The sequence below is a fragment of the Sciurus vulgaris genome (genome assembly GCF_902686455.1).
Source record: "Sciurus vulgaris genome assembly, chromosome: 8".
In the NCBI taxonomy this organism is placed as follows: domain Eukaryota; kingdom Metazoa; phylum Chordata; class Mammalia; order Rodentia; family Sciuridae; genus Sciurus; species Sciurus vulgaris.
The window spans coordinates 140,328,225-140,355,105 of NC_136468.1; the positions used below are offsets into that span (position 1 = coordinate 140,328,225).

The following is a 26,881-nucleotide window of genomic DNA, read 5'->3' on the forward strand; positions in this document are numbered from 1 at the left end:
AATTGACATTTAGGAACACTTAATGCAGTTGCTGGCATAAAGCGCCCAGGAAATTCTGGCTAGTATTGTCGGCTTAAGTCCTGAGGCCCTCAACCAAAATGCCAGGCTGGGTGCCCTTTTCCTTTTCTGATGGGGTTGTGGCTCAGTGGTAGGGCTCTTCCCTGGCATGCGTGGAGCCCTGTGCTTCATCTCCAGCACTGCAGAATGAATAAATAAATGAGCAAATATACCGGTCTGTAAAATAGGGCAGCCTCCACTGCTCACCAGGGCAGAGGGGGCTCAAATGGAGAGGCTCCTGGGAAGGAATCTCGCATCTCTAAAGCCACCTTTCCCTGTGCGACATCTTCAGGAGGAGTAGCCACCTCAAGTTCTTGCCTCCTGGCATCTGATGGGACAAAGCACAGGTAGATAGATCAGTGACTGTGACATTATTCTATCTGTCTGCTAGCAGGAGAATTTGATAAAGGAAACAAGTTAAGCTCTACTTAGGAGGCAGCTTTGACAGGAAGGTGGAGAGGACCCGTCCCAAGGCTGGGTTGTCCTCCCTGCTTCTCTTCTCACTGCATCCATGCAAATTCTTTTTGTCAGCTGATGATGTGGTTAGTGTAATAGATTTCTGGGCCACTTCTGTCTGAAGGTTTCCTGTTCAGTGCTGTGGTTTCTTCTGTCTGGCTCGGTCCTTCCAGGTTTGCAGACACCTAGCGCAGGGGTGAGGATGTGGATTTGGGAGGTAGAAAGCCCAACCGGGCAGCTCAGCCCCTTAACTTGCCATGTGACTGTGGGCAGGCGATTTCAAGGTCTGTCACCTCTGTAAAATGGGCATATAATGCAGTGGGTTGTGGGAGGATTAGATGCGTATAAAGGAGTGAGTCCAATCCGGGTATCCAGGGCCCGGAAGGGGCTTGATGATGAAGACGGAGGAGGAGGAGGAGGAGGAGGAGGAGGAGGATGGGGAGGACGGAGGATGGGGAGGGTAGAGGAGGGGAGGATGGAGGATGGGGAGGGTAGAGGAGGGGAGGATGGAGGATGGGGAGGGTAGAGGAGGGGAGGATGGAGCAGAAGGAGGATGAAGGATGGAGGATGGGGAGGGTAGAGGAGGGGAGGATGGAGGATGGGGAGGGTAGAGGAGGGGAGGATGGGGAGGATGGAGGATGGAGCAGAAGGAGGATGGAGGATGGAGGATGGGGAGGATGGAGGAGTATAAAGGAGACAGAAGAAGAGGCAGCAATGGAGGGCCTGGTGCAGAATGGAGGAGAAGCAGTAGCCTCACGTCTGCCGGCTCCTGAGGGGCCCAGCCCGCGACCCCGGCTCCTCCGTATGAGGCATCCCAGATGCCCTCTGCAGTGGTGGCAGGGCTGGAGCCGTCCTCTGTGGCCAGCACGTTTGAAGGGGCTGTGTGCCGTCTCACCAGGACAGACACCTGCCTAGGCCAGGCTGGGCAAGATGAGCGGCCTGCTGTGAAGAGGGACACAGGGCAAGGAAGGAAGGGGACAGCTCCCTGGGGGAGCTAATAGGCCTTGTGCAACTGACATGGAGGATGGCCTGAGCCAGGCGGGTTCCGGGGTCATGGCTCTGGTCCCCTCGTGAGCAGGACTCGGGCTTTTCCTGTGGTTCTGCTCTGCCTGTTGCTGTTGCCTGGCTTGGTCACTCTCTGCTGCCATCCTTCCTCTGGGTCCTTGGTGCCCCTCACCCCTCAACCTGCCAGTCCTCTGGTGTCAGGAACCCATGTTCCCAGTCTCACCTCCTCTCAGTCTTTACTCCGAGGACCCCTGCTACTTTTATTATTGGCCCATGTCAGCCTCTCATTCCAAGTCGTAGGGTACTGACCAGCTGCCACCGTGGGCCTGTGGGCTACTAGAGGTCACTTCTTGAGAACACCGCTTTCAGCCAAGACTGAGGTCAGGAGGTGAGGATCGTGTCTTTAGGAAATATCCATGGGTACATCTACCAGATCCTACTCAGTGCTCCTGGGGGTCAAGTGGGAACCCGGAAGCTGACCATCCTTCTAGTTGGTTCCCGGATGTGAGTTTCTTGCTACTTGGGACAACCTTGCCTTTCTGCCTCTGAGTTGGTAGCTGGGAGCTGGGTCACTAACTGTGTGACTCCAGCAAGCCATTCCCTCCCCCTACATCTCAGCATCCCCACTTACAGAGAGAAGGGGCCAGACAGTCTGGGGGGCCTTTGAGGCAGGTTTCCATCTCTTACTGTGGTCAGAAAGAGGGGTCACGTCATCGGCCCTTCCCTGCATGACTGTAGAGGTCAGGGTCGCTCTGATGGAACACAGCCTCTCGGTGCTGCTCCTACTGGGACAGAGACCGGGGTCTGACCTACAGAAGGCATCCCCCCTCCTGCTGAAGCAACTCTGCCCGGGAAAGTGGCCATGACGCTACTGACAAGTCATTTATCCCCATCAGCCCCGAGCTACAGACACGATCAAAACCTGAGAGTCCCGTCCTCAGAAGGTAGAGAGTCCCGTCCTCAGAAGGTAGAGATGATTCTTTCCTCCATAAAGCCAGCTCTCCCGCTGCCCTGCAGGTCGACTGACTGATGGGTTCATTCATTCATTCACACAGCGGACAGAAGCCCCACCCTTGATATTTTTGTTTCTGTGCTAAGTTCTGCAGATTTCAAGGTGAATGAATCAGAGTCTAAGGGGAAGAGATGGATTTCCCTTTTCTTTCTCTCTCCTTTTCTCTATCCCGCCAACCCTTTATTTCTTCATTTTTTTCTTTTTTCTTTTATCCAGCATGCATTATGGAGGGGCTACCACATGTCCCCTGGCACCTTGCAAAGTGCTAAGAATACAGGGATGAATCTAATACAGTCCCTGTCCTCTAGGAGCTCCTAGTCCAGAGGAGGAGACAGACACGTTGAGAAGGGACCACATAGAAGCAAGAGTGTTGTGCATTGTGCGTGGCTGGTGGGGACAATGCACCTTACCTGGTGGCGAGAGGTTGGGTCAGCCTCTCGGGGAGAAGAGATCTGGGCTGCATTTTGAAGAAGGAATGGATATCTTCCAGGCAGAATAGGACAGGGCTGAGCAGATGTTCCAAGTAGAGAGGGCAGCATGTCCTTAGCCTTGAAGGTATGGAGGAGCCTGGTTTGCTTTGGAAACTGTGGGCCCTTTGATGTGACTGAGGTGGACATTCAGGGGTAGGGGGGCGACGATGAGAGAGGAGTAGCGGGTGATGTCAGCCCAAGTCCCTCCTGAATACCTGCATTCTGGTCCACCATTTTCATTTGATACTGGACCCTCATTTGAGCAAGCTCTGTACTCCAGTCCCTAATAATGGGACACCATTTTTTAGCATAAGTCTTTAAGACTTTTGTAACTTACATAATGATCATCTTTGGAGACCATCTGTGGAAACTTCTTGAAATCTGCCAGTCTATGAGGGGCAGTTCAAAGAGCAGAGGCTCTGCAGGGGGTCTAGATGAGCCCATCTGCTTCCTCTCACTCCCTCGGTCCTCCTTGAATACCTCACGTGCCCCCCTGGGCCCCCCTGGGTCCTATCCCAACCACATAAATCTTAGCTTCACCTGTCGCTCACATGTTATTCCACTTACACGTGTGTGGTCATGAAAATGTACTTACCTTTTCAAATAGAGCGAGAGGGCTGCTTTTCTACTGACACCAGAGCAGAGTGACCTCCAGGGTGGTCTTGCCTGGCAGGGACTGGAATGAGCTTGAACATGACCTTGCCTGAAACAGCAAACCTATATCCAAATGGTCGGGTGTCCCCTGCCTTCTACTCAAGTTTGTTTCTCCCCCACTGGCCAGAGATCTTACTAGGGGGAGCCATTATCATGGGTAAAATTCCGTAGCCTGGGAAGGCCAGTGGTGCAAAGAGGAAGCATGTGTGACTCTCACTACACAGTCAGGGCCAAGCCTCCACTTCCACAGGCCTAATTTTTCCCTCCAGAGATAACACCCAACTTGCAAATTTGTTCCCAGGATTAAAAGAACAAACAGATTAAAAAGGTTTCACAGTTTTGGGAAAGATGGTCTAGAATACTTTTCCCTATTTCTCCCACTAAGTACAACTAAATGCTCTGAATAATGTATATAAATACATCCTAAGGCAGCAGCTGGAAGTCCAGGACGAGTCCTCTGAAACTTCTTTTGGCGTCATATATCTCAGTCTGGGACTTGAAGAAACTAGCATGGACGCCAGTGGGCTCAAGACATAAACTTAGAGATTCAGGAATCTAAGGACCGCCCAAACGTAGACTATGTCCCCTCTCACCACTCTCGTTAGACTTAGTGCTGGAAGTTCCAGCCATTGCAACAAGACAAGAAAAGAAAAGGAAAGGAAGACATGCCAACTGGAAAGAGAAAAATAATACTGTCCTTATTTTCAGATGACATCATTGTTTATGTAGAAATACAAAAAACAAAATAAAATGAAAACCCTCCCAGAACTAATAGAATGAATTGCCAGTTCAGCAATGTAGCAGGACACAATGTCAATATACAGAAATTAGTTGTGTTTCGGTTTGCTTGCAATTAATGTATGGAAACCTAAATTTAAAATAGACCATTTTAATTGCTCAATGAAATGGAAATAGACATACACATTTAACAAAATATACACAGAACTTGTATGCTCAAAACTGCAAAATACTAGTCAAAGGAAACAGAAACCTATAGAAATGGAAGGATACACTTTTGTAAATTGGACTTTGTCCCCCATGAAGATAAGACAAATTTCTGACCCTCAGGATCTGTGAATGTGACCCTATTTGGAAAAAGGGTTTTTGCAGATGTCTCCAAATTCAGATGATGTCATACCGGTGGCTCCTAGCCCAATATGACTTTCATATCTATTAGAAAAGGAAAAGACAAACAGATCTACAGGGAAAGCACCGTGGACAACCAAGGTAGAGATTGGAGTGATGCCAGGGACTGCTGGCCACCACCAGAGGCCAGGAGGAGGCAAGGAAGGATTCTACCTAAAGTCTCAGGGGGAGCTTGAGACATGGCCTGCTAGGACCTTGATTTCCGATTTGGGGCTTCTAGAAGTGTGAGAGAATAAATTCTTTCTTTAAAAGCCACTCGGTTGGTTGGTGGTACTTTCTTACAACAGCCCTAGGAAATTAAAATATATACCATGTTCATGGATTGTAACATTCAATTCTCTTCAAAATTGCTATATAGGTTTAGTATGATTCCTATCAAAATCCCAGCAAGATTTGTTGTTGTAGATAAATACAAAACTATCTAAAAGTTATATAAAAAAAATCAAAGGAACTAGAATTGGGGGGGGGGGGACCTACTTTTGAAAAGAATAGAATGAAAAAAAAAGTCTACTCAATTTCAAAGCTTCTTATATAGCTATAGTAATCAAGAGCAAAAAGAACATACAGATGGCAGATAAGCACATGAAAAGACATTCAGTATCATTAGCCATTAGGTAAATGCAAATTAAATGCATAATGAGATACCACTACACTCTTATCAGAAGGAAAAAAAATGGTGATGAAATTGAACCCTCGTTAGGATGTTGAGAAAATCAGTCAATTACGGCCTGCGGGTGCAAAGTGGCGCAGCCACTCTGGAGAACAATTTTTACATTTTCTTTAAACGCTAATCACGTTATTACCGTATTATCCAGAAATTGCATTACTGGACTTTTGTTCCAGTCAAATAAAAACCCACGCACTCATAAAACCTGTGCATAAACGTGATAGCAATTTTGTCCACAATAACCAATAACAGGAAGCTACTTAGTGGGTAATGGTCCATTAGTGGGTGTGGTCCATCTATGTCATAGAACATCACTGAGCAATAGCAAAATGTCAGAGGTGCCTGCTGGGGCCTCTGTGGCCTCTCTGGTGGATTACTCCATTAGTCCTCTATATGTGGCTGCCTCCCTCCAGTCTCTACCTGTCTTCACCTGGCTTTGCCCTCTTTGTCTGTTCTTTCCTGTCTCTTATGAGGGTTTTTGTCATTGGATTTAATCCAAGCTGATCGCTTCTGGAGATCCTGACCTTAATTACATCTGCAAAGACCCTTATTCCTAATAAGATTGGATTCTGAATTTGAGTGACCTGTCTCTGGGGGATGGGAACACCATTGTGTCCACTCCATTGTCCTCTTCAGTCTGCCCGCCAGGGCCCTCTGAGAATGCACGCTGGCTTTGGCCTTCATCCTTGGCCTGGGGCTGGTCTGCGGCAAGGAGAGGTAGCGCAGGTTCCAGCTGAGATGTGGGCCGAGATGCTGGAGGCTGGCTCCCGTGCTCTCTGGAGCTGTCGGGCTGTTGATTCTTTCATAAACACCCGGGAGGAGAGGTGTTAGGATGAGGGCACGTACTCTGGGCACCTCTGCATGGGGCTTTCCAGAATCAAAGAGGCCCAGGGCACGTGGCTGTCACCTGTGTGGTTTTCATTACAAGATAACCTTTCACTCTGGGGTCCAAGCAGTGTGCAGGAGCTTGATTCTGGATGCCATTCTTCCCACGCTGGCGAAGCTAACGAAGCAGGTGGGACACTGAAGGGACCTGGTAACTGCAGAAAGGGCAGGAGTCGCCGAGGAAGCTGGGGTGGGGCCCCTTCCTGCTCGGCTCACTCTTTCTGCTGTGTCTCTGCTTCCCTGCCTGATCCTGACCCCTGCCCTCTTTCTTTCTGCAGGACCACATCCCTGTCCCTTACCAGCCAGACTCCAGCAGCAACCCCTCATCCACGACGTCCTCCACGCCGTCCTCACCAGCACCCCCTCTCCCTCCCAGTGCCACGCCGCCTTCTCCCCTCCACCCGTCCCCGCAGTGCACAAGGCAGCAGAAGAACTTCAACCTGCCAGGTACCTCCATGCTCGGGAGATGCGCGGTGTGTAGCATTGGCGGAGCAGAGATGAAGGAGGGGGCTGGGTCCATGCCAAGGCCGTGATGGGCTGGTCCTTGCTTGAAGGCAGTGGGTTGATGATCAGAGGGGACCAGGGAGATAAGTAGATGATGGACCTTTGTCACACAGGGAACTTGTCATATGTGACCTTATTTACTCTTTAGAGGAATCATGAAGTAGTATCAAGTCCATTTTAAAGATGAGGAAACTGAGGCACAGGAGGCCCAAGGACTCTTAGAGATGGTCTTTTGGTTAACAGCTTCACCTAAGTTGCAGGAGGCACCTCTGCTCTGCTCAGTGGTTGTCTTAGGAGTTAAGTCAGTCCAAATGGACGGCATGATTCTTAGGGTCTGAGACACACCCACCAGAGCTGGGCTGCCTTCTCAGTCTTAACCCAGATGCCAGGACACAGCTCCAAAGGAGCAGTCTGGAGTCTGGTGTTCAAGATCCAAGCCTATCATGCTCCTGCTGTGTGATCTCTGACTGCAGTTTTCTCACCTGTGAGAGAATGTGGTTAGATGAGGTGATCCAGAAGGTTCCTCCACCTCAAACATGGGCTGTTGACCAGGGTTAGACACTGGGTTCTGAAATGATGGTGGAATAACCATTCATGAGACATTGGTTTCTTGGATTCCTTTGTCATTAGAACTTAGAAAGGGACCTTTCTACTTTTAGGTAGGCCAGACTAAGTCCAGTGCAAGTATCTCTGTATATAAACTCAGCCCAGTTCTAGGGCCACAAGAATGCTTCCAACTTAGCCATATTTGTGATACCATGACTGACTTCAAGAGAGAGGTGGTGGGATGAAATCTGGCTTGGCCAGTTGGAACCAGAGTCCCAATCTGTGTTGTTCAATATGGCAGCCACTTCCCACCTATGGCTGTTTGAATTTAAATGAATTAAAATTAAATATAATTAAAATCTTAATTCCTCAGTTGTCCTAGCCACAGTTCAAGTCTCAATAGCCATGTGTGGCTGGTGGCCGCCATATTGGATTATACCAGCATAGGAAGTTCCCTTGGACTGTGCTGGTCTAGTGGTGAATTTCCTCCTGAGTCAGTGAGCTTCATATAGGTAAAAAAAAAAAAAAAAAAAAAAAAACCCTGGTCCTTGACCACATGTAATAACTCGGAGGTGAATCTCCATTCCCTACACCTGAGCAGAGCCCAGGAACCGTTGTCCAGCCGAGGACAAGCTGAGTAAGTCACCTGCCCAAGCTGCTTTGATTTGGGCTCTCTCCAGAGACACAGGGTATATTTTGAAGTCTTGCAACTCTGGGATTTTTGTGCTAAGTTCAAGTCCGAGGCAGCCTCACATCCTGCTGGTGTGAGGGCCCCTCTCCTGGCAGCCAGCAAGGGCCACAGAGTGAGTCAGCGGCTGAATCATTGTAGTGAGCCACCGCAGGTCAGGCAGGCAGGACGCCCAGTGTTCTCAGGGGCTGAGGCTCCCCCTGCCAGCTCCCAGGGTGTCCATGCCCACTTCTCTGCAGGGAGGTGAGTGGAGTAAAGAGCCTTCCACATCCTGCGACCACCCTGACTTGGGGACATGGCCTGGGATGCTTTCCTCTAGCCGTGTTAACCCTGAGACATGGACTCAGGGCATTGACTCTGAGGGTATTTCCCTGAAATTGCTGCTGCTTATGGACACATCAGGGTCTGGGAAAGAGCCCTTTTACAGCAGAATTGGCCATAAAAGTATCCCAGCTCTTTTTATCCCTAAAAGAATCTGTTGGGGTCTTCAGACAAGATCTAACTCACCAGGAGGGGGCCACTTAGCTCCCTGGCGAAGGCAAAGAAGAGTCCTTGACAGCTCGCTGTGCTGGCCAGCCATGACAGGTCAGGATGGGGTTGCAGCCCTCTTTGGGAACTGGACTAAAGGATCATTAGGGGAAAAACACTTTAACATAGCAGTTAAGAGTGTGGGCTCTGGAACTGAGCAGCTTGGGTTTAAATCTCGGCCTTCCCACTTAAGATCTGCGTGCTGTTGTGTAAATGACTTGTCTCTCTGGGCCTCAGTTTCCTCATCTGTAAAATGGGCGTAATATTAGTAGTACCGTCCTCTTAGAATCACTGAAGGGCTAAACCTTAAGAGCTTAGTGGAATGACAGTCTCATTAAAGATCCCCCCAAATGCAAGCTGCTTGCATTATTTATCAGATAAACACAAAAATAATAAAGATGGCTACGGCTATCTTTTTTGGCATTTCTCATCATAGTTACTCATGAATATGGGCCTAGACGGGATTATAGAAAGAGAGATGAAATTCCTGTGTACTTTGGCGTTAGGAATAGGAATGGAACCAAACTTTTGGGGAAGATAATGTGATATTCTGTGTTCAAATTTCAAATGTGTTCAGCACTGTCACTTCTTAAAATTTATATGAAGAGACACTTGCACTCAAACCCCGGACTCTCTACGTGGGGACTTCATCATCATGGTGAAAAATTGGTTTCAACTCAAGAGTCGGTCAGGTGGGGACGAGTGCAGAATACGGTACTACATCTGCATAACTCAGTATTCCGTGACCATTAAAAAATGCAGCACCCTGTATACGTTTCCTGACCTGGAAAGATCTCCATAATCTTGGGGGTTCTAGCAAGATCGGCCCAGCGTGGCAAGGACCTAGTTAGGCTCTGGATTGGAAGCCTCCGTTTTTGGGGAATGGAGCTTTGAGTCTGGTTCTCTGCCAGGTGCTGAGTTTTCTGAAGGCTAAAAGCTGGTGCGAGATATAACAATGTCTCCAGCATCAATTCACTTAAACATTCTGGTCCAAAGGGGGCTTAGAGGTCAACAGCCATTTGCCTCGCCTGGTAACCCCAGGGCAGGTGAAGAAAGAGCCGCGAGATGGAAAGCCAGGGCCGGCCTCAGCCCAGCCTTGCTCTTCCCTCCTGGGTAGCGTTGGACAGGCACCCGCTCTGTGGAGCCTCAGTTTCTCATCTGTCAAATGGGCCCACCATTCAGCATAGCAAGATGCACCCAGAGGCTCCGTGAGGGGTTGTCCTGGGGGCTTCTGAGACCAGGGTTCAGATGGCTTCTGTTCCGGGAGCTCTGGGCACATCCTGATGCACGTGTGCACGCACGGTATTCCGGGAAGTGAGAAACCCCAGCACCTAGGAGGAGAGAGGGGGAGGCAGCTGTGCCTTCGGTGGGGACTGTGGGACGTCTGAGCTGTCACTTGGGGGCCACGGGGACTCAGATGGGTGCTTCCCCCTGGTCAGAGCGCTCTCCCTGCCACTGTTCGATTCCTCCTAGGCTCATCACCCCGTGCTGTGATCACGTTTATTTACTCCCTTGTTTATTGTCTGTCTCCTCCATCCAAATGTCAGCTCTCCGAGATCAGGAAATGTGACTGCTTCGCTCGCTGCCCGCCCCAAACCCAGCACATTGGCACTAATTAAATGCTGAGTGGATAAATTCATGACTTGAATTTCACCCACGGCCCAGGGCTGCATTTTTTTTCTCTTCAAATTGTCTTCTTGACCCTCAGACTACACTTACTCATTCATTTCATTCACAGCCACTTACTGAGCATCTACTATGTACCATCTACTATACCCGGCGCCAGACCCGGAAGGATAAACAAACCACTCATGAGCCTGTATTACTTTCCCCTTGCCACGATCAACACTGAACACAAATATTTTTTAAAAAGTGACTTAAGGGGCTGGGGATCTAGCTCAGTGGGTAGAGGGCGTGCCTGTCAAGCACAAGGCCCTGGGTTCAATCCCCAGCACAGCAAAAAAAAAAAAAAAAAAAAGTTACTTAAAGCAGCACAAATTGATTATCTTATGGTTCTGGAGGCCAGAAGTTCAGAACAGGTTTCACTTGGATGGAACCCAAGGTTTCAGCAGGGCCGGTCCATTGCGGAGGCTCTGGGGGAGGAGCCTGCTCCCTGCCGTCCCCCAGCCTCTGGAGGCTGCTCAGATTCCTCCCTTTGTGGCCCCTGGTGGCCCTGCCTCTGCCTCCATTATCAGCATCTCTGACTCTGACCTTCTGCTCTTCCTCTTATGAGGACCTCGTAATTGACACTGGGCTTCCCCCGGGTGATCCAGGACAGTCTCCCCGCCTCAGGCTCCTAATCACATCTGCAAGTCCCTTCTGCCATAGCAGGTGACCAGGGATTCAGGCACGGGCATCTTTTGGGTGTGGCATGGGTCAGTGGCTCGGCAAGAGAGACAGGTGTGTGTGAACCAAGTAAACGTAGGTGTGGAAATGGCAGTATGAACAGTGGAAGGGGCTTCGAAAGGGCAGAGCTAAGCTCTGAGCGAATTCAAGGGCAGAACACCTTCAGGTTGGAGGTCAGAGGCCGCTGGGTCCTGAAGGTTGGGGGCGGGGAGTGCAGGGGCCCTGCTGTACAAAGGAGCCCAAGAGCGTCCCTGGGGCCCCTTTTGTGTGGTGTCCATTGGCCACAGGTTGGGTCCCCCCGGACATCCTCCCTCCTCTTCTGGTCACTCATCTGCTTTCAGTCGTCAGGAATGAGCTCTTCTGTGGCCCAGGGGAGGGTCAAGGCTGAGGTTGGCCGAGGGCACGGAGGCATCTGTGGGGTGACCCCTTGCCTGCCCCAGCTCTTGAGTCTCCCCAAGAGCTCTTGCGCCCCGCAGCCCAGCCCCTCCTTCTCAGAAGAACTTGGCTGCCAGTAAATCTCTTCTGCAGACGCAGAATGCTCCCAGCCCCGTCAGAGCTGCGGGGACGGAGGGGAGAGATCAGCTAAGCCGCCTGAGAGGAGCTGGTTCTTTTTTAATCTTGGCCTCTTCTTGGCAAAGTGGCTGCGTGCCCTGAGGATCCTAGGTTATGTGACAGGAAAAATAAGTCCCTGGAGTCACGCAGGGTGTTTTCTTTGAGAGTTCTGCTCTGGAACTCAGAGTGAGTTGTTTGCTACTCCGGACACCCCGTTTTCCAGAGTCACACTGCACCCACCTGGACTCGAGCTTTCTAAAGCCATCTGCAAACGGTCTAAGCGGGAAGTCGCTGCTGTTTTATCTGTGATCAAAGGGGCCACGCTTTCAACAGGTGGGGGTTGCACAGCGTGTGTGCAGAGTTTGGGATCCTGAGACGCTGGGATTTACTCTCTGTCCTGAAGGCGCTTGTGAATCAATTCCAACCCCTCGGGCGTTTAATTGACTTTCCTGATCCAAAGGACTGAGCGCTCGAAGCTCTCTGGTTCTCTTCTAGCTCACGCTCGGCTGTGAGTTGAGTTCACTCAATGCAACTAATCCGTGCGTCCCTCGGGATCCTGGGGTTCCGGGGCCCTCTTGAATATCGATGCGTGGATGCTCCAGTGTCGTGTGTCAAATGGCCCAGTATCTGCCAAGAACCTGCATGCGTTCTCTCATACTTTAAATGACTTCTAGAGGACGCATCATGCCTGATACAGCACCGATGTCATGGAAATAGTTATTCTCCTATGTTGTTTAGGGAATAATGACAAGAAGAAAAAGTCTGTATGTTCAGCACAGACGTTGTGTGTTTTCAAATATTTCCAATCCTGGGTTGGTGGCATCTTGACGTGGAACCTCTGGATCCGGGAGGGGCTGACTGTCCCGCGGTGACACCCATCCCAGCCTTACGCCGAAAGGACCGTTGCTGACTCCTTTTTGCCGCAGGATGCTGCAGCTTGCAGAGGCTGGCTCTGGCTGTTGCAAGCAACCAAAATTCCCTGCCGCAGGATTGGCGTGTCCACTCCCGGCTCGGAACACTGTGCCAACACTTCACGAGCCAGCTCAGAGGCACAGTCCGTCCCCAGATGTCATCAAGCCGTTGCTGGACATGGATTCGGCCATTCAGACTCATATCTAACCCCATCTCTGTCCATGAGGGCATCCAAAACTGTGTGATGTGCTCCTTAACCCCAGACACTGCACCCCAAAGAGATGAGAGGCACATTAGAAACCTCCCAGTGTCTGAGCCCTCTGACCTCAGGTGAGTGGACAGAAGCAAAATGAGAATCGGCAGCGAAGTCTAAGCAATTCCTCGTACATAGCCATTTCCTAAATACAGGCGTTCGATTATGCTTGTGTTAAGCAGAATAATGCCCCTCTCAAAAGAAGAAACAAAACTGCCCACGTCCTAATCCGGGATCTGTGGATCTGCTACTCGACATGGCAAAACGGATCTTGGCAGCAGTGATTAAGTTACGGATCTCAAGATGTCAGATTATCCTGGTGGCCCAAAATGTAATCACAGCGATCGTTCTAACAGGGAGGCTTGAAGGTCAGAGGCAGTAGAAAGTGAGGTCAGACAGAAGCAGAGAGAGATGGTGAGCGAGTCGACCTCAGGCAGCTGGAGAACCAGGACAGATTCTCCAGGGGACCCAGAAGGAACCACGCCCTCCATCTTAGCCCTTTAAGACGCATCAACCTTCTGACCTCCAGCCACACATTCGAGTTGTTTCGATCCACTGTCTGTAGCAGTCGATGACAGCAGCAATAAAGAAAAGGAATTTCATGCTCAGAGTAGAAAATTTGGAAAACAGGAAAAGCGTAATTTTTTTTTTTTTTTTTTTTCAAAAAGTCACTTTCGTCACTCTGCCAAAAGGGCAAGAATTGATATTTTGGTTATGGCTTTGCAGACTTTGTATATGTGTTTATGATTATGCATTTAACAAAAAGTGGCTTTGTGCTCAGGATGACCATCCGGGCTGGAGCCGTCTGGTTTTCGGGGTGCGAGTGAACGGGCAGATGGGCCTGGGCACTTAGAGCTTGGCTTCCTAATCGCCTGTGGTTCGGGGTGTCTGCAGAGACACGGGAACACTTGGGGGGGACGGATGTGGAGGTCATGGGAGCCCAGCTGGGTACCTGGAGGGACTCGCTCACAGCAGTGCGCTCTCTCTCTCTCTCTCTCTCTCTCAAGCTTCTCACTACTACAAGTACAAGCAGCAGTTCATCTTCCCAGGTGAGTGTCATGTTCGCTGAGCCGCTTGGGTGGGGCAAGGGAAATGGCCTCGGGAGGGTCGCCACACCCCAGGACGATGGCTGCGTGTGGAAATGCACAAAGTAAGCGTGGGAGGTCTCCAAGGAATCGCGGCACCAACGAGGTCCCAACCCCCATGAAAGCCCAAGAGGGTGGTCTGCTGTGGGCACACAGGCCCGGATGAAGAGGGGTCCACAGCCACGTGGCGGGGAAGAGATGGTCAGAGAGGCAAAACCAAGTGGCCTCGTGGTCCCACAGAGAACTCAGGAGTGAGGGGGATGACCAGCTCCGAGACCTCAGCGGTGCAGGGAGTCATCTAGAACACTGGTCATCTCAGCACGCAAAGTCCAGGTTGTCAAGGGAGGGAAAAGGGGACTGGTCAACCCTGGGGCCCACGATGTGGTGGGGTGTTATCAGCCGCTGCGTCTCCCAGGAATCAGTCCTTGGGGTGGGTCTGTTGTCCGCATTCGGTTTCTGACCTTGGATCTCACTCTCAGATGTAGTGCCGGTGCCAGAGACGCCAACCCGGGCTCCCCAGGTCATCCTGCATCCGGTGACTTCGAATCCAATGTAAGTGGGGCAGAGACCACTTTTCTCTGCTCTCTGCTTCAAAATCTGGGCCTTCTGTATGCTCTGGTTCTCTGTCTCCTTCCTTTCTCTTCCTGGAATAGATGGGGGTGGGGAACAGGGACACATGGCAGGATTGGGCAGAGAGAAGGAAGGAGCATGGCCACACAGGCTGAGACAGAGGAGAGGAGAGCCAGAGCAGCCCCCATGAGCCAGCTCTGCCTGGCAAGTACGACTCCCAGCTTGTCTCCTCAGGACCCCCGGGACCCCCTTCCTGCGGATAGAAAGAACTTTCCCAAGGCAATAGCTAGAACTTAATGAAATGGCACTTAATCTATATCATTGTCCCCCCTTTAAAAAGTGTCACTTAGATTGATACTGGGGATCGGGGATCAGTAAGCTGTGACCCATGAGACAAATCCAACCTGGTGCCTGCTCTTATAAATAAAGTTTTATTGGAACCTCAGCAGGCCCGTTCACTGGCAGTGTGTTTCCTACAGCTGCTTTCTCAGCCCAGAGGCAGGGTTGAGTCCTTGTAAAGAAACAACCCATTCGGCTCTCTGGCCCTTTGCAGAAAACACTTGCCCACCTCTGGTTTATGCCCTTAGAGAGATAGCATAAACTAATTCTGGAAAATTGGTCTACCCTGTAAAAAAGGAAAGAGAAAATAACCGTTTGCAGACCCGCCCGCCATTAGAACATCTACAGTCATTATCATGATCCATGAGAAGCGCGAATACCATCCTGTCAGTTAGCTTTCCTGCTGTGACATGACATTTTCCATATGTTCCAGACTCTTCCTAGATATCATTTGTAATGACTGTGTCGTCTCCATATTTCCCTCTTGCTGGGTTTTCATGCCTCCCCTAAACAACACTGCGGTGAACATCCTCGTGTGCAGCTCCCTAGGAGGCAGACCCTCTGCACAGGAGGTCTCTTGCTTGTGCAGCCAAAGCAAACCCACCTTCCTTCGTTTCTTTGGTTGTGGCTGAAGCCGGAGGGTCTTAGGATTCGGCCAGTTTTCCAACACACTCTTTTGCCTACTTGGTTTTCCTTCTGGCTCCTCTAACTGCTCCATCCATTTTGACCCGCGTTAGGACTTTGTTAAAGAACCAAATGATACGTCTCTGAAATCAAAGGAGCAGCAATTTGCCAGGGGATGTTGTGCTGACACCTCGCTCTGGGTCGTTCCTCTGCTGCACATAAAACCAACTCCACAATCTGCGCCAGATGAACTCCGGGTTACTAACTGACAGCCGGGGCGTGCGCGTGGCAAGCAGAGTCAGTCGCTCCTGCTGCGATCTGCTTCGGTGCATGGCGTGGGGGGGTGCTCGCTCCTCCCAGAGGGGGCTGCTGGAGTCACGGCAGACCTTAATGCACAAGGAAGAGTGCTTCCAGGCGTGGGGAGGGACCCCACCGCCATGTCCCACCCTGGGCGTGGCGTTCCTAGCATGCCAGCTGTCACCGCGCAGCTTCCCAGGGCCTTCCCAGGCGGGCTGTGCTCTGAATAACTGGATAGCACACACCCCTTTGCAACTCCCTTGCTTCCCCTTCTTTTAGAGCTTCTGGTTCCTGTGACTCCCTCCTGCCAGGACCCCTTCAAGGAAGTGGGTTGACAGTCTGCACGCCCAGCAGCTTCCTGGAACCTGAGGGTCCAGCCTGGGCCCCCCCACACACACACAGAGCGAGGAGGTGGGCGGGGGCATCTGCTCGGCGTCTGCTGGAGGACCAGGGCGGGGTGAGGGCTTGGTGGCAGTTGCCTTTTTCCTCCCCAGCCGGCTCTTCCAGGCCTTCTGTGACCCAGCTGCTGCCCCGCTGCGCTCCAGGAGCACACCCTCCCCCCCGACTCTGCAGAGATGCCCCAGTGCCCGCCGTGTCCCTGTCCCTTCGTGCACCTACCTGCTCCGCAGCCCCCACGCCCGGTACACACCCACCCACTTAGGCCATCAGCTGGCGGCACCTCCCCAACCCCAGCAAGTCCCCCCAGCTCACGCACACACAGAACATCCCCGCACAGAGCTCCCCCGTCCCCATGTACACACAACCCACACCACCCACGCTGCAGCCCCAGAGCCAGCACGGCCTACACCTAGAATCCAGAGGCCGCTCCTGAGCTTAGGATGCCTCTCTCTCTCTCTCTCTCTCTCTCTCTCTCTCTCTTTCTCTCTCTCTCTCTCTCACACACACACACACACACACACACACACGCACCCACACAGGCGTCTCCCTGTCCACAGCAACAAGTCTCCTTCCTTCCACACACACCGATACTGTGTGATGGGCAAGGTCCCACGCAAACCCCATGAAATTTCAAACACTTCCAACAGCCCTCTCTCCCGGGGATTTCCCCCATTTACTCAGCTCACACCCAGCTCTTGGCCCTTGTTACTTTTAGCCTCTCTGCACAATCGCGACACTCTTGCCTCGGTTCCCTCAGTAGAAAGAGGGTATTCCTTCGAATCAGGGGCCAGCCATGCCCATCCCACCCCTGTCTCCCTCTAAGGACCTGGTGCTGTTCCTGGCGCAGAATTCAAGTTGGATGAATGAATGAATGAATGAATGAATGAATGGATGGATGAATGAATGGATGGATGGATGGATGGATGGATGGATAGATGGATGGATGGATGAATGAATGAATGAACGAACGAACGAACGAACGAGTGAGCGGGGAACAAATGAACAGAAAGATCTTCCCAGAAGATTCTAGATTTGAGTGAACCTTAGAAATCAGACTCAGTCTTTCCTAGCAGACAGGTCGGCCTCTGAGATATCTTCTCCCCAGGCCATTTAGGACATCTTATAAAGAAACTGATAGACTACTTGAAATGAAAGCAATAAAGAAAAATGAGCCCTGAGCAGCCCGGAAAATCTATTTAAAATAATGTCCCGATGTGCTGCTTTTTCGTGGCTCGGCTCTGGATTCTTTCAGAACCGAGCATTGAATTGAAAGGCGAGACAAAGGCTTGGTCGCGAGGACTTCCTTCTTGGGACGCATCAGTGCACGGGCCTACCTCCCTTTTCACCTCGGGGTCACATTTATTTTTCTTTCTTTCAAGCTTGGAAGGAAACCCATTACTTCAAATTGAAGTGGAGCCAACCTCGGAGGTGAGAATCCGGGAGCAGCTTTTCCCAGGAGCTGCCTAGATCGTGGCAAAGCCGACCTGTGTCTTGGATGATGCAGAGGGCTTGGGGCCGGGGAGGCGAGGGTGCGGTGGCCATTTGTTGGGTGTTCCAACTCCAGGACTCCAGGACAGTTACTGGGCCGTGGCCCCTCCCGGCACCGAGCCTAGTGGGCCGTTGTCTGGTGAGCACGATGCAGAAGGCGGAAGCTGGCGTGCGATCTGCATTCTTAGTTGAAAAATCAGCTCAGGACAGGGTGGATACCAAGGGGGATGTGCCCCGCTGCCTTCCAGAGAATACGTGGAGTACTGGGCTCGGCAGGATGTTGGAATGTTCTGGGGCTCCTTTCCACCTGCCCAAGCCTCGGAAGGAATAAATGAAGCGTCCCTGGTGAGAACTGTGGAATTCTGTCCCCTCTGCTAGCGTATCCCGAACTTGAAGGAGGAGAAGCGGGGTTTCCAGGGAAAATCAGGTCCTTTTGGAGGACCCACTGTGGTCACTGGGAGGTGGTCACGGGAGAAGACGCATTACCTGTGCTGATTCTCCTGATGGGGCCAAGGGGACACCTTCTCAGGTATTTGGGGTCAGGCAGCTCTGTACCCAGTTAAGAGGCCTTCTTCCCAGGTTCTCTTATGAGGTTCCTGGGCCCCTGGAAATCCTCACTGGCTTGGACACAGTCCCATATTCCAGCTAAAGAATCCAAGAGTCAAGGTGTCCCCAGGCCCCAGACACCCTGAAAAGCAGTTGGGTCCCGAGACCTTGAGTGGTTAGCTTTGGCGATGGTCACGTCTGAGCATGCTCACCACGTTGGCGTGCCAGGTAAAAACGCAGACATCTGGTCCTGGCCTGCTGACGTCTGGACTCAGTCAATGTGGACGGGGACCAGGAACATGTATTTTCTCAGGGCTCCAAGCTGGTCTTTGATACGGGTGGTCAGGTCTGTGCAAAGAACCTAATAGCTCTTCCTCTTATCAAAACCTTCCCACCACCCCCCAGGGCAGATTTTATTAGTTCCACTTCCTAAGGAGGAAAGGAAGGCCCAGAGAAGTGAAGCAACTTGCCCAAGGCCACACAGAGGCCAGCAGCCAGCTCACTTGGTCTGACTATTAAGCTCGGTCTATTAAGAGCACACACTCCAGGCTCCGCCCTGCCTGGCTGCTTCGGGAGCCTCAGGCCTCTGACCTGTAGCTCTGACCTCTCACAGTTTCTGAATCATCAAGTCCAAGTTCCCCAGGAGGAGCCAAAGACCCTATTGATGATTTTCACGTGTTGTAAGGTGACGCATGGGGCACCCGTGTTTTATTTAGTCTGTCCTCCTTATCTCAGGCACACAAATAGTCAGCCTGGGAAAATGGGGAAGGAATCCTGACTTAGTCCTCCGTGCCTGGCTGTGTGACCCGGAGCAAGGCATTTCCCGGGGCGACAGACCTCAGTTTGGCCGGGACCGAGGCGTGTCCTGCCATGTGTCACTTTCAGTGCTAAAATCACAGAGGTCTCAGCAAACTGGAATGGGGGTCCCCTTAGCACTTCCCCCCTCAGTGTCCGCCCCACCCAGCTCAAGAGTGGGGCCCTCGTGATCTCCCTCTGGGGACCGTCCTCGTAGTCTGATTCTGGACCTAAGCCCCCTGGGGGAACGGAGGTTGGTCTGCACCAGCCACGTGGAGACGCCGTGTGTCCAGACCCCACGGGACCACGGGGGAGGGCGGGGCGGTGGCAGCAACGGCTCTGACCCTCTCCCCCTCCCACCCCAGAACGAGGAGGGCCACGAGGAGTCGGAAGACGACTTCGAGGAGATGAACCTGTCCCTCCTCTCGGCCCGGAGCTTCCCCCGCAAGGCCAGCCAGACCAGCATCTTCCTGCAGGAGTGGGACATCCCCTTTGAGCAGCTGGAGATCGGAGAGCTGATCGGGAAGGGCCGCTTCGGGCAGGTGTACCACGGCCGCTGGCACGGCGAGGTGGCCATCCGGCTGATCGACATCGAGAGGGACAACGAGGACCAGCTCAAGGCCTTCAAGCGGGAGGTGATGGCCTACAGGCAGACGCGGCACGAGAACGTGGTGCTGTTCATGGGCGCCTGCATGAGCCCCCCGCACCTGGCCATCATCACCAGGTCAGTCCGCCCGGGCGCCTGCAGCGGCTCCGGCAAGCCCCGCGTCGTTGCAAGGCGCGTTTTCCGGTTAATCCATCTGGCTGACGGGCTGTGTGCAGGTGTGCCGAGCTCAGCTCCCTGAGGATCTTGTGAGTTCCGGGAGACACGTCTGAGGCTGGGCGCTTCGCACAGCCGGGTTTTGGAGAAAGCGCTGGATGGGGAGTCAGGGACTCTGGGGCTGATCCCCTTGCGCTCTAAGCTTTTGTGTAAGGGATCTCTGAGGCTGGCTTTCTCCATGTGGAAGGTGGGTGGATCACCCTGGACCAGGAATGGGCCAACTTCTTCTGCAAAGTGGCCCATCGTGAATACTTGGGGCTTTGCATGCATACAGTTTCTATAGCAGTTATTTGGATCTGCCGTTCTGTTGGGCAAAAGCCACTGAAGACGTGTGAATGAATTTGCTGGACTGTGTTCCAATAAAACTTTGTTAACAAAACCAGGTGGTGGGCCGGGTTTGGCCCAGGGGCCATAGTTCCTAATCTCTGAACTGAGGTTCTGATGGCTGTTATTCTGGCTTCCGATGACATCACAGAGTACATTTCTGGTCTTTAACATCACCGTTAGGAATTTCCAGGATGTGTGGTCTGTGGCCGTCCAGAGAAGTAGTTAATAGGAATTAATATTAACAGAATGTCAGATGACAGGGACTTTCTTGGACTCTCTCTCTCTCTCTCTCTCCTCACTTGCTGATGTGAGGCAGGCACTGAAAAAAAGATTAGCTTTGGTTTCTGGTGAACAGTCGTGAAATAATCCTTTGGTGTGTTTTCGAGCTTTGGCATTTGTTCCTTATTACATTAGACCTGGTGACAGTAGTGGCGTTCTTGGTATGGCCTGGGATGCCCCAGGAGTCCTCCCCTTCCCTTACTCATCTCCCGCCGTGGGATCCTGCTGTATACGTCTCTCACCTTGGGAGGTGTGCTCGCAGGAGCTGTGGGCTCAGAGAGGAGCTGGTGTGTCTTTGCCCGGCTCCCCTGAGAGACCAAACCTACCTGAGTCCAGTTAGAAGGCCGTGGGGACTGGCTGAAGGCACGTTATCCTCTGTCGCTGTTGATTGTGCAAGCAGTGGATTGCCCGGAGCCCGGGGACAGCGTGGTAAGTGCTGTGGGGACCGAAGATCCTTCCACCTTCCTTCAACCGGGCAGCAATGGTGGCCGTCAGCCCTGCCAGGACAGAAGTGACTGCAGTCCTCAGTCAGGGGCCGAGCCCTTCTGCTTAGGCCGTGTAAGCTCAGTCACCTGGTGCTCAGTGACAAAACTATCCCACAACCGAGTGGCTTCCAGATCCTGTGGACCGTTTGGACTGAACCAGGCTCAGTGACTGGACTCTTGTAGGCAGCTGTGGTCAGCTGTCAGGTGGACGGAGGCCTGATCCATCCTGGATGCCTCGCACATCTGTCCACTGGATGACCATCAGCGGGCACCTCCGTCCTGTTGCACATGGCCTCTGGTCCCCAGCTGCCTGGTTCAGGTCCACCCTGGTGGTGACCTTAAGTTCCCAAGTGCAGCAAGAGGTCAAGACCTAACACCCGCGTTTGACCGCGCCTCTGCTTGGGACGCATTCGCTGGCGTCCACTGACCAAAGCAACCCATGCGGTCACCAGATTCGAGGTGCAGAGAGACAGACTGGACCTCTGAAGGGTCGGAGCTGCAGGGATGACTTGTGGCCATGTGTGCCGTCATTGGCAGCAGGACGCTGGGCTCCCTTTCTCCTCTTTTCTCCAGGAGGCATCCTCTCCTCTCAGCAGAAGGCAGGGGCCTCTCGCCCAGGGGGCACAAATCTGGCTGGAGGGTGGTTTCGCCCCTGCCCTGGGCTTCTTCCCACTTTCAGTCACCCCCTTTCTCTCTGGTCAGCTCCTCCTCTTCTGACCTGTTAATCCGACTCTATTTATTTATTTTTTGGTATTGGGAACTGAACCCAGGGACACTTAACCACTGAGCCACCTCCCCAGACCTTTTTTTTGTATTTTATTTAGAGGCAGAGTCTCACTGAGTTGCTTAGGGCCTCACTAACTTGCTAACTTCAAACTTGCGATCCTCCTGCCTCAGCCTCCCAAGCTACTGGGATGAGTCATGTGCCACCAACCTGGCCTTACATGTTTTTCCTACCCCCATACCAGACACTCGTGTCCTCTCTGATCCTTCGAAGGACCTCCTGTCTGCCTCTTTCACCTTTTCAGGATTGTCCGTGGAGACCTGTTACCCGGGCCTCTCCGCCTGTCTCCCTCACCCCCTTCCCAGAGGCTGGCTTGCTGGGAGCTGATGGGCCCAGTTAGCAGCCACCCTTGAAAATCGAGTGGTCCTTATGAAACTGTGTGGCTCCCCCTGCAAGCCAGCTGCATCGGCGGCCCCTCTCCTATTATATACAAAATCCTGAGCCCCCTCCCCAAGCACCATAACTACCTACGGATTTCACAAATAGCCCAGCCTTTTCCTGGCACCAAGATAAAGACTCCGCAGCTTTGGGACGTGTAATTGGTCTCTGAAGTGTTTTGCTATTTTGTGCGAGGATGCCAGACCCGAAGAAGTGGTGTTTATTCCACATCATTGTGTTGTGTATATATTTATCTTTGGGAGGGGGTTCCGCATGCCCCGCTCTGTGGTCCAGTGCTGTCCACTTGCTGACCCTCCAGAATTCTTATCTGAATATTCAATTGAAAACTAAATATTTGAGTAATTTGATTAATCACTTGCGTTCTCATGATGAACTGGCAGAGATCGATAGTTGGGCACTAGCCAACTGGCTGGAATAATTCTGGGACCCTGGTTTTATTTTACAGAGAGCATAAAACCAGATAATTACCTGGCATATTCTGGATAAATTCACAATAGCATATTCCAGCCAATTACTTGGTAATTATCATCAAAGTTAACGAGTATTTCTAAGATTAGCGTCCTTGTAATGCAATATGTATAACTCTGGGGGATGAGTAACAACCAGCTAGTTACCCAAGCGCTTTATCCACAAATACAATTAGCATCAGGATGACTAAATTATTTCACGATTGGGTCATTATGGAATTATTGCGGCGCTATCGACCGTCTGTGCAATTGCTCGTGTTGAAAACTGCAAACGGGATGGGAAAGTGAATGATGGAGGAGTTGAATGAGCGCCTCCCTCACTCTTCCGCCCAGCTGGAGCGGGGTTCTCTCTGAACCTCAGTTTCCTCATCTGGAAAATGAGCCGGTGGAAGCGGACGTCCGTTGGGGGAGTGTCGGTCCCAACTCTGACAGAGTTGGTGGCTTCTCTGAGGCTGCCCTGCTTCCCAGAGGGTGGGCTCTCTGGACCTCAGGCCCTGCAGCTGCCAGTGGGCACGGCCCTTCAAACTGTGTGTGCCTGGGACCCGTCGAGTTCCATTCCTAGCAAACTACCAGAGGCCTGATAAATCCGTGCAGCCTTTTTAACCCAGCCGCACCCTGGTTGCCGCTGAGAGGGGCTCTGGGAGGGAGAACCGGTTCCTTCTTCCCAGGGAGGCTGATCACGCAGGAATCGGGCCCCTTGTTAGCGTCTGCTCCAGTCCTCCGGGAAAGGAGATGGAGAGCTGTGGGCTCGACAAAGACCGATTCCTTCACCTGCTCCCTTTTCTGCGAAGTGACAGTGGTCTGGCCCAGCCTCTCTGTGGAAGTCCTCTCCCTGGTTGAGAAGAGGGAACAACACAGAGCACCAGCAAGCAGAGCGGGAAAGCGGCCGGTCCCACCTGCCTTCAGCCACCTTGGTTCTCTTGTCACGTGCTCCTGCCAATCCCTGTGCCCATTTTGCAGAGGAGAACACTGAGGCCAGACTGGCAACAGGAACCTGGCCCAGTCCAAGGAATAGGTAACTGGCAGAACCTGGAACTGGGGCAGAGGTGCCTCTGAAGGCTGGTCTAGTGTGTTCAGTCTGCTGTGGCTCCTGAGCCGGGCAGTAGAAATGTTGTGGTAAGTGCCATGAAGGCCACAGCCAGGGTGGTGGATGGGTAGGAGCAACAGGAGGGTTCCCTTGAAGAGGGCTCAGGGGAAGTGTCTCAGGGTGGGATGTGGTGGGTAACATTTGAGCCACACCAAAGGCAGAGAAAGGGTCACCCAGGTGGGGCTATGGCAGGTGCAAAGGTCCTGAGGCCATCATATTGAAGACCAGGAGGAAGCAAGTGGGCCAGGAGGGGAGGGAGGTAGGAAAAGGCCCACAGAGGCCGGATGATTGTGGGGCCTCAAAAAACCAGGAAAAGGGTGTGGAATTTATTATGCTCTCTCCCCCGAATATATATATATATTTTTTTTTTCTTTTTTTTTTTTTTTTTTTTTTTGGTGCCTTCCAGAGCAAGGTTTTTCTTAAGAGCCACGCTCACTGCTCAGAACTTTCCTGCCGGCCTGGCTTCTGCCTCCTCTTACGCTGGGCCCCTTGGTTCAGAGCGCTGAATGGTGAGAGCATCCAGGAAACCCTGCCCTGGAGGGCACAGGCCTGGCCGAGGAAGGAGCATGAGGCCCTCGGCTGGTTCGGCTGGTTCGGCTTGTGGCCCCAGGGGGGCTTCCGGTTCTGCTGCATTTGGGAGCACCCTGAACGCCTTCTGGAACCTTCCCAGGCAGGGGTAGGAGGGCGTGAGGTCTTGATGTCAACACCTCATTTTGATGGTGAGGCTTATCCTTTGTGCCCCAGGGTGATTAAAAAAAAAAAAAAAAAAAAAGAGGAAGGAAGGACGGGGTCTCCCTAGGCCCTCGGGAAGAGTTTTGAAAATGGCTCATCCCTCCCTCGCTGGGCTGCGGAGTCTGAGGCCCCTTCCAGTCACATGAGGATGGTCTCCCGGGGCGAAGGTGGTAATGAAATCCCACGGGACCTCATTTGCACAGCTTTTAAAACCCAGTAAATATCAGGAGCTACTTAATGGATTATTTATCTCCAGCTCCCGATCCGCGGCTGTCTCCTGCGCTTCCCAAGAGCATCACGCCACGCCGGGGTGTTGGACAGACGAGTGGGGGCCCCTGCCTTCTGCCAGGACTCGGGGCCGGCATGCGATTTTGACTTGCTTTTTCTGTCACTTGGTTCTGGTGTCTTTCTGATCTCCCCCTCCCCCCACTTCGGACCAGTTTGATTGTCCTAAATATAACATATGAGATTTGGGGGGGGCCTGAGCACATGAAGATTCCACCCCCCCCCCAACATCAGCTAGCGGAATTGGCTTCCTTTTTTTGTTCAAAAAGGCTGAATCGCTTTCCCTTTATAAAGCACAGCTGAAAAGATTTTTTGTCTGTGGCTGTCTTTAATTGTGCTGAAATGTAAAGCACCCCGGGACTTTTGTGAAAGAAACGCTATAAATGGGCTGCATCGTTATCATTATTATTATTAGCATCTCATGTCCATTTCACGCGCCTGTTGGTAAACAATCGTATGAGCCCCAAAGGGCTTGCGTGCCTCAGGGTCTCACTGCCGGTCACCACTCCCTGGCCCCTCGAAGATTCTGAATTAGCGTGCGCGGCCTCTGTCAGCACTTCGCTAATATTTTGTGTCTTGTTTCCCAAGTGACAACTCATTTGTTATCAAAAATGCAGATCAGCAAAGAGAAGGAAATGAAATTCACCCATCATGTCTTCAACCACAGAGACTGACATGAACCATTTGATGCCTATCCATCCGGGCACAATTGCTTTCTTTTTCCCCCCAGAATGTAGACAGATTCACAGTTTGTATTGGTCAGGATCATGGAAGCTGCTGTAACAAATAGGCCTTAAAACTATGAAGTGTCTGAACACCTATTTCTCCATCAGATAATAGTTCCAGATGGGAGTTTCTGGATGTTGGGTGACTGTTCCCTGTGAGCAGAGACCTACCTTTCGAGTCTAAGTCTGTACGCTAAGACTCAGAGGCCTCTGCTTCTAGCTGGAGAGGAGGAAAGAGCAAAGAGAGGGAAAAGCCGTGACTGTAAGTGGTGCATACCACTGGGCTCCTGCCCTCATGGAGGGCGTGGAGTCCCTTGGCCACACCCAGCTGCGAGGGAGGCTGGAAAATAGCCAACCGTATTCCCAGGAGAAATAGGTTTTGGCAAATGGCCAGGAGGGCTGTGGTACCAACACCTCTAGGGATGGATCTTCTTTTTCTGTTGACGGTAGACTCATCCGGCAACCGTGTTTCGTCCCTTGGCATTTCCACTAAATGACGAGTATGGAACCCTCTCTCTTTGGATGGGGCCTGTTACAGATTCCTTCACCTCCACTTGCCTCAGTCTCCTCATCTATAAAATGGGGATAACACTAATCTCTCTGGCAAGACAGTGGTAAGAATTTGACTCTCACGTGGAAAGACTTACAGCACAGTGCTTCCCATAGCTAGGGCTGTTCGGTGACTTGTACCTCCCAGTTACTGTGATAATCCTGATGACATCGGAACAACAATAATGATAGCAGCAATTAGGAGATTGAGTCAATTTTTCCTCGCGTGCCGCAGCGTCTTGGCCCGTGATCAGCAGGTGTTCTGTGTTTATTTTGATATCAAACGATTGAAGGTCCTGGCTGGAGGGGGGGCTCCTTGGATTCCTGTCCCATCTCTGCTGCTGGCTTGTGGCTTGGACAGGTTACTAAGCTCCAGGCCATCCAGAGGGAGATGTTGAGCCAGGAGCTGGATAGACTGGTCTCCAGCTGAGCCGAAAGGTTGAGGCTAGAAATAACCAAGTGTTAGTCATCTGCAGGGACGTGCTGATTGAAGCTGTGGACTTCGTTGGAGGCTGAGGTCACCCGGGGAGGGGAGGAGGGTCGCCCGAGGACGAAGACTGGATGCTGCGGTGTTGGGTGGCCTGACTGAGAAGGGACTGAGGAGAAGCCATGGGGGCCAGGGAGGCCTTCAGAAGCCAAACCGGAGTCCCTCCCATCGGGCAGCGTCCATCTCTAGTCCTTCTTATGGTGTCCCTGGTCCCCAGTCTCAGGAAGACGTTTCTCCCCGGAGATCGTAATTATTTTGCTGTGCTCTTGGTTTGGATCTCTATCCATCCCCCCGCCTTAGAACAAAGCCCCAGGAGAGCAAGGGCCTCTCCTCTCTATCCCCAGCACCCCCAGATATCAGGTCCTCCACACACACTCGTTAAATGAATGAATCATCGTTTCCAAAAAATAGGTTCCCAGCCCACTCCTCTAGGCAGGTGTGGCAATAATGAACGGTGCTCTTTAATCAGAATCACTAAGAAAGGAGGGGGAGATAAAGAAAACACAGTACTGAGTGAGGGCTCTATGGGATATGGGAGAAGATGGGATAAAAATAAATAAGGTGTCAATGGTAATCAAGGGCCTGGGTGTTTGGCCCAAAGGTTCATTGCTTGTTGGGCTCTGGACTGACT

At 52.0% G+C, this 26,881-nt stretch overlaps 1 protein-coding gene across 4 annotated transcripts in view; it reads left to right on the top strand.

Moving 5' to 3' along the window:
• The window catches only part of KSR2 (kinase suppressor of ras 2), a gene marked incomplete at its 3' end in the record, with an annotated part of 403,959 nt that overhangs the window by 334,041 nt on the left and 43,037 nt on the right, over window positions 1-26,881 (top strand). For all 4 annotated transcript variants that reach the window (XM_079151534.1, XM_079151533.1, XM_079151531.1 and 1 more), the window contains 5 exons: window positions 6,631-6,799; window positions 13,689-13,730; window positions 14,246-14,318; window positions 17,375-17,423; window positions 19,190-19,548. In XM_079151534.1, the coding sequence (XP_079007660.1) occupies window positions 6,631-6,799; window positions 13,689-13,730; window positions 14,246-14,318; window positions 17,375-17,423; window positions 19,190-19,548 (692 nt within the window). The remainder of the gene's footprint in view (window positions 1-6,630; window positions 6,800-13,688; window positions 13,731-14,245; window positions 14,319-17,374; window positions 17,424-19,189; window positions 19,549-26,881) is intronic.